The 12,030-nt window shown below is 42.0% G+C and overlaps 1 protein-coding gene across 2 annotated transcripts in view; it reads left to right on the top strand.

Moving 5' to 3' along the window:
- Window positions 1-12,030, top strand: part of SCFD2 (sec1 family domain containing 2) — a 642,339-nt gene that overhangs the window by 605,453 nt on the left and 24,856 nt on the right. Inside the window, exon 8 of one of the 2 annotated variants that reach the window (XM_030191377.1) lies at window positions 10,899-10,967. The exons of the other annotated variant lie outside the window; for it this stretch is intronic. Within the exon in view, the coding sequence (XP_030047237.1) occupies window positions 10,899-10,928 (30 nt within the window). The 3' untranslated portion in view covers window positions 10,929-10,967. Of the gene's footprint in view, window positions 1-10,898; window positions 10,968-12,030 lie in introns of those variants that run through there. 2 annotated transcript variants of the gene reach the window in all.

Below are 12,030 nucleotides of genomic sequence, written 5' to 3'. Positions count from 1 at the left end.
GGTCTTTGTCAGCCAGATTTAACACGATTCCAGACAGGGTACGGAGTTAGGATAGAAGTGATAGAAACAACTGAGAGGAGATATGATAGAGGTTTATAAAATCATGAGAGGGCAGAATGGCGAAATAGGGAGCAGTTGTTTAAGCTTTCAAACAACACAAAGACAAAGGTGCATTCCATGAAACTAACAACCGGCTAATTAAAATAAACAGTAGAAGCAATATTTTCATGCAGTGCACAAGTAAGCTGTGGAGTCTATTACTAGAGGATGTGGTCAAGTTGACTAATGTAGGGGAATTCAGAAGAGGTTTGGATAAGCTCCTGAAGGAGAAAGGTATAAAGAAATTATTAGCCAGATAGACTTAGGAAAACTGTTGTGTACCCTTGAAATGAACTATGTGAAATGTGAGGGCCCATTTTACATAGAACATCGAGATCAGAATTGAGACATCCAGGTCAGGACTTGCTCAATTCTGGCAGCATTTTACAAACTCTGCTGAACGTAGAGCTTTCTGTAAAATACTTGTAAGGATATGCAGGAGTACACATATATTCGCCTGTACTTGCAGTGAGAGCAGCCATTTTATAAATATTCATATTAAAAAAAAATGAATGGCACAAACCCAACAGCTTACATGTGGAAACCCAAATTTTGCAATCTTCATATGTATGTGGCACAGCTTCTATATATAGTGGTCCCATTTTGCAAACCTGGATGTCTAAGAGCTGTCAATTAAGTATTTCTAAATGTCTGTGCATGCTCTTGAGTTGGTGGGATTTTTTTTTTTACCATAAACATATATTCCCTTTGTAAAATGGGATAGATACAGCTCCCACCATGAACCTTTGAAATTGCTGGATGGTGTAAATTTCTACACGTAAATAGCAGCTGTCTGAAACATCCAATTCCACATTAATATTATGTACACATGTAAATGCTGCTATTTAGACAAGGAGATGCTTCTAAAACAGGGGTGGGCAACCACAGTTTTTGAGGGCCACAACCCAATCGGGTTTTCAAGATTTCCACAATGAATATGCACGAGATTGATTTGCATGTACTGCTCCCATTGTATGCAAATAGATCTTATGCTTATTCATTATGGAAATCTTGAAAACCTGACTGGTTTGTGGCCCTTTAGAACTGTGGTTGCCCACCTCTGTTCTAAAATAACCCACTTGATCTATTTTATGTGACCTGGACTAGCCACTGCCAGGAACAGGATGCTGGGCATGCTGAACCTTGATCTGACTCAGCATGGTGTATTTTATGTTCATGCAGCATTTTCCCCTTTTTTCAGGGTATCATTATGTCCTCATGCTGTAGTGTCCTAGATCTAGGACTATGGATTTTGTCTTTTGTCTTTTATGACTTTCTTTTGATAAAAGAAAGTACTATTCCATATTCTCAGATGTTGTTTCTCAGGAAACCACAGGAGACTGAGGCCATTTGAGGATAATTTTATAAGTATGCATATCATTTTCTTTGTGCAGACCTGGATAGACATTCATAATTAAAGTACTAATGTATTTCTCCTTTAAAAATACCCCAGAGAAGCTGTGCACCCACATTTACACCTGGTCTTTTACATGCACAGATTTTCAAGGTTATTTACATGCATACACTTGAGTGAGTAGAAACCCCTAGAGCCCCCAGCCCATGTCTTCTCAGTCCCAGTAAACTTATATACAGACTGGCGCTGTACACATTTACATTTACCTGTGTATAAACCCATTTCCAGGAGAAAGCACTGTTTTACTCCAGAAGCGCTTTAGAAAAATACTCTGCCTGTAGAGTCCCCTGAGTGTATTTTATTTGATGTTACCATCTTGTACTTGTTTAACTATTTTATACTGTATTTGAGAGAGCAAGTTTCAAAGTCATTTTCTCAGATATAATAGTACTTTACATGCAGAAATGAGCTTTTGTAAAATTTTCCATCCTAAGTTACATGTAAGTTTCTGTGCTATTTCAGGAGGCGTTCTCAAGGGCAAGGTTGGCACTTAGGTGTCTACTTTTGAAAATTAAAATGGATATGCATATTTTAACCTAGACAAATTGTGTGCAAATGTGTGCACATAGTTTTCCTTGGGTAATTGTCAAAGCAAAAGTCTACCACTGGAGAATGTCAGGTCAAGTCCCCTCCCTGTGGCAAGTGCCCTGACCTGGGGTGACCTGTTGGCTGTTTTCTGTGCCTTCGGAAAAAAAAAAAAGCTGGAACCAAGAAAACAAGTCAGTTGGACGATACAGAGACAAGCATAGAGACACAATAGACAGTAAAGTTTAGGGTGCTAAACGGAAGCAGATGGACTCTGAAAGTATCTTTATATGTGAAAAACAATATTAAAGTGGCTGAAATGCAGAGGACCTAGGGAGAGGAGGAAGCAGTATGGATCACCTTGGAAAGAGAAGATGGAACCTTCATCCACTCAAGTGTCATCTACAGACCTCTATCATAAGTAGACAAATTGGACAAACACTTGGTCATAGATATACAGAAGTTAAGAATGAATGAGGAGGTGCTGTTGCTGGGAGATTTCAACCTGCTGGATGCGACTTGGAAGATCCCATGTGCAGAATCAGAAAGAAGTAGAGAGATTGTGGATGTTTTTCAAACTGTGCTACTCGGATAAATAGTGATAGAACCCACGAGGGGGGAGGACCTTAGTTGGCTTATAAAGGTATATTGAACCAATAATAGAAGATATCATTTATAAACAGCAGGAAAAACTGAAAATGGGCAAAGTCATGGAGCCGTATGGGATCCATCCCAGAATCTTGAGGGAGCCAGACAGAGAGAGAGTGGGGTTAAATTGTCCGTATTCTCAATGGAGAAGGGTAGTTAGTGGGGTTCCCCAGGAGTCTGTGCTAGGACCACTGCTTTTTAACATATTTATAAATGACCTAGAGATGGGGATAACTAGTGAGGTAATTAAATTTGCTGACGACACAAAGTTATTCAAAGTAGTTAAATCACGAGAGGATTGTGAAAAATTACAAGAGGACCTTACGAGACTGGGCATCTAAATGACTGATGACGTTTAATGTGAGCAAGTGCAAAGTGATGCATGTGGGAAAGAGGAACCTGAATTATAGCTACATCATGCAAGGTTCCACGTTAGGAGTCACCGACCAAGAAAGGGATCTAGGTGTCATCGTTGATGATACGTTGAAACCTTCTGCTCAGTGTGCTGCGGCAGCTAAGAAAGCAAATAGAATGTTAGGTATTATTAGGAAAGGATGGGAAAACAAAAATGAGGACGTTATAACGCCTTTGTATCGCTCCATGGTGCGACCGCACCTTCAATATTGTGTTCAATTCTGGTCACCGCATCTCAAAAAAGATATAGTGGAATTAGAAAAGGTGCAGAGAAGGGCGACGAAAATGATAAAGGGGATGGAAGAAAAGACGGCTGAGGGGAGATATGATAGAGGTCTATAAAATAATGAGTGGAGTGGAACGGGTAGATGTGAAGCGTCTGTTTACGCTTTCCAAAAATACTAGGACTAGGGGGTATGCGATGAAGCTACAAAGTAGTAAATTTAAAATGAATCGGAGAAAGTTTTTCTTTACTGAACATGTAATTCAACTATGGAATTCGTTGCCAGAAAACGTAGTAAAGGCAGTTAGCTTAGCAGAGTTTTAAAAAGGTTTGGACGGCTTCATAAAGGAAAAGTCCATAGACCATTATTAAATTGGGGAAAATATTTCTGGAATAAGCAGCATAAAATGTTTTGTACTTTTTTGGGATCTTGCCAGGTATTTGTGACCTGGATTGGCCACTGTTGGAAACAGGATGCTAGGTTTGATGAACCTTTGGTCTGTCCCTGTATGGCAATACTTATGTACTTTACTGGCTCTCATGGAGACGTTTGCAGAATATGGAGATTTTGCAGGGTTTAAGCTAAACTATTTTAAATCATTAGCCATGGCCACACAGGACCAGGTTCGTCATCAATGGCCAGGTGTTTTTCCTTTGCCTTGGGGATAGGGCTCTTTCCATTATTTAGGAATACATTTAACATGTGACACCCCTCAAATCTACCATCTCAATATAGATAAATTGATTGCCTCCACACGGCAGAATCCAGCTTTTCAAAATGGTGGAATTCCCCAGATGGCTTTATGTTCTGCAGATACTGCCATTGAGGCTGTTTAATTTTGTTTGGGGAGGGGGTTCTAAATCAAAATTACCTTTCAGGATGCTTTTGGGCTCTTGGAGGGAGGAGGGATTGGGTTTACCAGATCTCAAAAAATATAATATGGTGTGTTTATTTAGACATAGGTGGACTGGCTTCTGGAGGGTCCATGCTCGTCCTTGGTGCTGGAGAAGCACTACTTCTCTTGTTACAGGCCCCCAATTCCTCAGATTCCTCTGAGTGCACAGAGCAGTATTTTTTTGAAGCGTTTGTGAGACCTGTGGTGTGAGATAACGAGAAGTTGGGCTTTGCCATCTGAAGTATTGGACTTTCTCCCAATTTGTGGTAACCCATAGTTTAGCCTATAACATACTTAGAAACTGTTGGCTATTTCTTATTTATCTATTTTTTTTTTTATATTTTTACTATGCTGTGACCCAAATATACTGTGCTTAAATATTATTGAAGTGCTCAGGGAAGTACATAATACTCGGGTGAGTCAACTGGAAAAGTAATATGTCTCTAAGCATCATCGCACTTGCCCCCTCCCTCACCTCCTGTAGCTTGTATGCTGGATAAACATTACTATAATTTTAGAAACACTTAGCTGTGGGCAGGAGCAGTACGATGTGATCACACTGTAGCCAGTTGTAGTTCCGTCATCGCCCGGGTAATTCGTGACTGAATGAAGGTGAAATTAAAACTTCAAGTTCATGCCGCCATCCACGAGACAGCTTATAGTTGACACTTCTTCCAATCGTAACAATATTATTCCTTTTTGTTCTCATCCGTCCAGGATTCCGCTGCTGGTATACTTGTTTCACTCTGAGGGCGGTACGCCTTCCACTCACGCAATCCAACCGTGGATGGCGGCATGAACTTGAAGTTTTCATTTCACCTTCACTCAGACATGAATTACCCGGGCAAGTTACAACCTCTGGAGCATTTAGGGGATGGTACTCTGACTCAACCTCAAGATGTTTTTGCTTATCAATAGTTGTCTCACTACATTTCTTCTTTTGACCCAGAGGCCTTTAGTAGGTCCCATAGTATATACTATTTCATGAATTGGTGGCCCAAACTGGGGAGGATTGTCATTCGATTGCTAACTCACATAAATTACTGTTGCACCTAATCCCGCAGAGGAATTTGTCCCATTTGGTGCAGCGCTGGAGTGTGGATTTGAAATGCCAACCCAATATTCTACAACTTCTCTCTGCTATACCTCACATCCCCTCTATTACAACAAATGCAGCATACAGGGAATGTCAGTTTCGAATAATACACAGGGCTTATCGTACACTGGAACAACTGTTTAAAATGGGGTCCCTCTGTGCCCAAAATGTAATCAAGCAGACCACACTTTTTACCATGCATTTTGGACATACCCACAGACACAAAATTTTTGGAGGGCCATGGCCTCTTGTTTAGAAATGCTTTTCCAAGCACATATTTCCTTATCACCTCAGGGTTTTCTTTTGGATCACACAGGGTGCCTTGGGATATACCGTGGGGGCCGGCGACAGTTTATTAGGAAGGCAAGCATGGTGAGTAAAAAAAAGTCATATTGGGGGTTTGGGTGGTGTCAGACTCACTGTCTTATTGGATGTGGAGGAACCAACTACACTCCTGCACTCTTTGATGCTGTTCGAAAAAAGACTGGCAGATTGATCCCTACGATGGAAAAAGGCCTTTATGGTGGTATGGGGCACATATATTCAATCTCTGTCTCCAAGAGCCCGCAGTGGGGTATTGAATACTCTATAAGATGAGGGAGGACTTGGTCAGTCTTTTACTTTCTTTCCTTTTTTTTGTCTTTTGGGGAGTGGGAGATATGAGGATGATTCAGTTTGTTTCAAGGACACTTATCAGCTGGAGGGGGTCATAAGAGTCCAGGCACTCTGCCATATCAGTTTCTCTTGGTGTAGGTTTTACTATTTCCTAGTGTGCTTGCTGTTTACTGGGGCGGCTGGGTTCAGTGGGGACTTGGGTGAGGGGAGTTTAACTTGTTGATGGGGGGGGGGGGGGGCATGTGATGGCTGTTTTTACTATTGATGTTGGACCCTGTGTGTTTGCTTAATGGAGTTATATTCTAAACATTTGTTGGTTTTAATTGTGGTACTTGAGTGGACATTCATCAATAAAAACCATTGAAACATAAAAAGAATTAAGTTAGCAGCTGTCTGGCAGGTTGTAAGAACAGTAATAACTAGAAGTCCCAGTAGAATCACAGGTGCTCACATACGGGATCTGCCTACCAGATTATGCAGGGGACCTAGGAGGCCAGTTTTTTAGACAATGCTTTCTGATTTGACATAAGAAGGAAGGTGTGCTGAGTGAAATAAATAGGAGATCTTGGTTGCTTATGGGTAAGAAAGAAGACAAGGAAAGCTGTCTTGGATATGACTAGGAGGCTCATTTTCAAAGCATTTAGACTTACAAAGGTTACTATGGAACTTTGTAAGTCTAAGTGCTTTGAAAATACGCCTCACACGCCTCTTAAAAAGTTATCTCGGTGTGAATACCATCTGAATGGCAATAGAGCACATGTAGAAGATTAAGGACTACTGTTTTATTTTCTATCTTTGGCAAACCTTATGAATTGAAACTACACCCCTGATGCAAGCATCTGCTGAAATGTGGCTGTGTCAGGACCGTGTTCTTTTAATAAAAATGTTATTCAAAATACTGGTGTCTCATCATCCTCATTCTTCTACCATCTTGTTGCCCATTCGAAGTGATATTTTACAAGCAGTTACACTCTCTAGTTCCAAATTGGAATGTATCTTAACTGCGTGGACAGAGATCACAGGGCAGACTGAATTGGTCAGCAGTGTTTGCATCTACAATTTTAATATATGTCATCCCAAAATTCAAATGACCGTAATTTAAACCCCAGCAACCGCATTTAAATAATTTCGGTATATTCAGTGCTGCTGTCTGGATTCTGAAGAGTGCTGAATATACATATAGAGGCTCATTTTCAAAGCACTTAGACTTACAAAGTTACATAGAAACCTATGGAACTTTGTAAGTCTAAGTGCTTTGAAAATGAGCCCCCTAGGGACCCTTTTACTAAGCCGCGGTAGGCTCTGCGCGCATGCAGCATGCACCAAAATAAAACTATCGCCAGGCCAGGGCGCGCACTCTTGGCGGTAATTTCAGATTTGGCACGCACTCATAATACCTGGATTCATTATATATTTTTTTCCTCCTACGTGCGCTGGTCGGCATTTGGTGTTTGCCAACCAGTCACTGCGTGTGTTTAGCGTGTGAGCCTTTACCGCTAGATCAATGGGTGGCATTAAGGGCTCAGGCCAGTTTTGGGCGCACACCGATTTCATTTTTACCGCAGGCCCTTTTCCCGTCCCATTAAAAAAAAATTTTTGTAGATGTGGTAAAAACTGGCCCAGCATACGCCCAATACACACGCCTACACTACCGCAGGCCACTTCTTACCACAGCTTAGTAAAAGGACCCCATAGAGAGCACTGAGCACCACTGTTGCCAGAATAGAAGTGATCAGAATTTTTATGAAAAACAGTTTAAGAAACGGATGCAGGCAGAACTGTCAAAAAGTTGCAATTTAGTCAAGGAGAGTACAGTTGGCTGAGAGGAAAAAGAAACCATGGACCATGCCACTGATAGACAATTTTTCTAAAGATTTTGCTCGACCTGTTTTTAAAGGAGTAATTAGAAATAAGATGTTAACAGCAGGTGAAAAGACTTGCAGAGTATGCTTGTACCATATATTACGCAAATATGTGCATAATGTGTTTTTCTTCTGGTTTCAGCTCAGACTAATTTTGTTTCTAAGCTATTGTATTTTTGTTGTGGTTAGCCAAAATCCTCCCACTTCAAAGAGAGAGCCATGGGTGGTTCTGCTGTCAATTGCAAACCAAAAAAAAAAAAAATCAAATCTTGGCTGAAGTCCACCTACTTTATACAACCAAATATTTTGCCCTTGAGGGATTGGCTTTTCTTGAAAAATACTTGTGCAAAGCGTAGCCAAATTACAGGCTTAGTCCCTTTTTTCCATTACAACAGTGATTTAATTTAGAACATGCGTGCATAATAATTTGTAATGCCCAGCTCTGGAATTTGTGGCATATAATCCATTCTATTGAAAAATACCTTCTTTGTACATTTTATGAGTACAAACTTGTTTTGCCTGATGGAATGATTTGACTGCATCAGTCTGTTTTTGTAGACTGGAATACCTGAAGTTTTATGACCTTACACTGACACATCATTTTAATTAAAACTATAATATTTTTATGGTGGGGGTAGATGGCTACTGAAAATGTTTAGAAGTTTTTATATTTATATATTTAAATCACCAAGCTGTGAGAATTAATGTGCATTAAGAGGCCTACAGGCTAAGAGTTAATGCAGTACATTAGCAATTAACATGTGCTAATTTTTGCATTAACTTTGTAGTTCAAAGGTAGTGGAGAATGCGCCTCACAGTTAATAAAGAGATAGTTATAGCGCATTAACTTTAACACTGCAGGGTCATTCCATGTCACGTGGTCTGATTTTAGAGAAGTGCCCTGCTCGACCATCACGGATTTCGATGAAATTTTCTGTAAACATTCATACATGTCCCCAATGAACATTGGTAAAGTTTTACATTTGCCGATGCAATACTTGCTGAGATATAGTAATCTGTTTGACCCCATACTGCAGCCTTCTATGGTATGACCACCAGACCACTTGATATGGAATGACCCAGCAGCTAACATGATTTTAGAAGCAGGGAGATGAGCTATGAAAGATTTCATTCACTTGAGAAATCTTCATAGGCAGATTGCAAAAGTCATTGTGGTGTTGAAGTTCTGTAAGCTGATTGTTTTCATTCTCTCCCTCTACCCTGTGCTCTTCTGTTACCTCTTTTTTCATCCCAACACATCAGGCCAGATGTACTAAAGTGTGTTCACATTTTTATTTCTAATTCACACTTTTACGTAACAGGCCACAGGATAGAATGTATTCAGGAAAAGTTTTTAGCAAATTGTGGCTACATACTGGGGCCTGTTTTCAATCCACAACCACAGGAACACAAGCCTAATGGAAGATGGGTGGGGGTGGGGGAGGGAGGAGAAGTTGCTGTCATTTGGCTGTCTTCAAATCTAGGCTAAAAGCCCACCTTTTTGATGCTGCTTTTAACTCCTAACCCTTACTCACTTGTTCAGTACCTATATTTTATCATTCCCATCCTTATCTCTTATTTGGCCTGTTTGTCCTAATTAGATTGTAAGCTCTTTCGAGCAGGAACTGTCTGTTCGTGTTCAAATGTACAGCGCTGCGTACGTCTTGTAGCGCTATAGAAATGATAAGTAGTAGTAGTAGTGTTAAAATGCCCACCGAATAGGTGTAACTAACTACATCACCTTTATTTACCATTTGACCAGTGGCATAGCCATGGGAGGTCTGGGCCGCCCCATTTGAGTTTGGGCCCCCAAAGTCTGCTGGTTTAGTTGGCAGGGGTCCCCAAGCCCCACCAGCAGAAGCTTTCCTGTGGCAATATTCGCTGCCACGCTGCCTGTCCTACTTCCCCCTCCTTCCCACGCATGCTTGGTTTTAACAAAATTGAATTTCATTAAAACTGAGCATACATGCTGGGGCGGGAAAGCAGGGCAGGCAACTCAGCGCCGAGTATCGCCACAGGAAAACTTCTGCTGGTGGGGCTTGGAGACCCCCACCAGCCTAGGTATGTGGGGTTATGGCAGGTTCAGAGAGCAGCAGGGAGGTGGGGCAAAATGTGCCCCCACCCCCACACTTTGGGCTCAGACCCCCACCGATAATCATGGTCTTGCTACGCCTCTGCATTTGACTAATGCATGGTAAGGAACTTTTTTTTGCATTAACTAAATGCAGAATGTTGAATACGTTCCCAATGGTTAACGTGGAGGATTTGCAGTAGAGAGCTGCACAGGAACAGAGTTAGCAGCAGTTCCCTCCAGGTCCACTTGACTCCCACGGAGATGGACGCAGGTCCTGTGGGGTTCCCACAGAAGTGTGGTGCCAGGCCAGCTTTCCTATCCTTTCCTTGTGCCATGGCAATTCTAATAGCAGTAAAAACATTTATGAATATGGATGATAGCACATCAACATGGCTACTTTTAAATTGAATTATTTACCACAAGTCAGGTTATTTTAGCACAGGGGATGGTTGGGCAGTGGCGTACCAAGGTGGGGGCGGTCCGCCCCGGGTGCACGCCGCTGGGGGCTGCTGCGGTGCGCGCCTGTCGGCTCCGAGTTCGCTAACTTCGCTCGTTCGCTGCATCTCCCTCTGCCCCAGAACAGGTTACTTCCTGTTCCGGGGCAGAGGAAGCTGCAGCGAACGAGCGAAGTTAGCGAACTCGGAGCCGACAGGCGCGTGCCGCGGCACCCCCCCCCAGCGGCGTGCACCTGGGGGAGGGTGTAATTTCGCCAGGGGGAGAGCGTGCTGCACCTGGGGGGGGGGCGCATCGGTGATCCGCCCCGGGTGTCATCTAGGCTAGGAACGCCACTGTGGTCGGGGATGGAGGAGATAACTTGTAGGGACAGTAGAGGATGGAGGAAATTCCAATGTGGATGGGCGGGGATGGGTTAGATTCCAGCGGAGATGGGTGAATTTCTGTCCCCGTGCAGCTCTCTACTTTGCAATTACCTTGTGTTAATTTTGGCTTTTAACCTGTGAAACCTGCAAAATATTACCACACTTTAATAAATAGCCCCCTAAGTATGCAGTATGCATTTTTTTTTAAAAACAGGGTAATTCTATAAGGAGCTGCCTGGTTTAGGTGGCAAGAAGTCCACAGGAAAACAGGAAGATGCCCTCTGAGGGATGCAATGAAGATCAAAACAATGTAGAGGGAGACACAACTCTCAGGCAGGGAGAATTCAAACTCCATCAAAGCTGAAAACCCAACATGGGCCAGTGTTTCAATGGAAAAACCGCCTGCATCAGGGGTCACAGGACTGTACATAAAAATAATAAAAACAGTAAACGTAAAATAATATAAGACACATGAAATCCTAGCATTTATAAATGAATGGACATGGATATAGCATTCCTTATGTGTGAATATAAAAAAATATATATGTGTATACCTTACACGAGTCCGAATAGGAAGGAAGGTCATTTTCAAAAAAGAAAAATTTCTCTCTCTCTCTCTCTCTCTCTATATATATATATATATATATATTTTTTTTTTTTTTTTTTAAATACTGTTTTGAACAAGGTTTTGTGATTTGGGTGTTTGGGGCAACCTAGGAAGCACTGCAGTGAGCTTCATAAAATGCTCCCTGGTACACATATCTCTATTGCTCCCTTATCTGCTGAGCCCCCCAAAACTTGACTACTCCCATCTGTACACCACTACCATATCCCTTACAGTTGAAGGGGGGCACCTGGGTTTCTGGTGAGTTTAGGAGGGCTCCTCTACAATTGTAACAGATAGGGGGAGGTATGGGCCTGGGTCCATCTGTCTGCATTGCACTGCACCCACCACTAGACTACTCCAGGTACCTGTATGCTGTTCTAATGGACCTGAGTATGTTTTTATTCACATTTTTTAGGAGGTTGGGAAGGGGGTTAGTGACCACTAGGAGAGTAAGGGGAGGTCATCCCTGACTCCCTCCAGTAGTCGTCTGGCCATTTAGAGCACCTTTTTGTGCCTTTTTCGTTATAAAAACAGGTCTAGCTCAAAACATCTTAAGTTTTAGTCCTGGACGGTTTTGTTCCATTATGGCTGAAAAACATCTAAGTGTTAGGAACGCCCCAGATCCCACCCTTAACACACCCCTGACACTCCTCCTTGTGATTTGAATTCACTTCTGACGGACTTCATAGAAAAATGTCTAGAAATTGGTTTTGAAAATACTGATTTGTACGTTTTTGTG

This window comes from Microcaecilia unicolor, chromosome 2 (assembly GCF_901765095.1).
Source record: "Microcaecilia unicolor chromosome 2, aMicUni1.1, whole genome shotgun sequence".
In the NCBI taxonomy this organism is placed as follows: domain Eukaryota; kingdom Metazoa; phylum Chordata; class Amphibia; order Gymnophiona; family Siphonopidae; genus Microcaecilia; species Microcaecilia unicolor.
The sequence above is the reverse complement of the archived record's forward strand: the minus strand, read 5'-3'. Positions and strand labels throughout refer to the sequence as shown.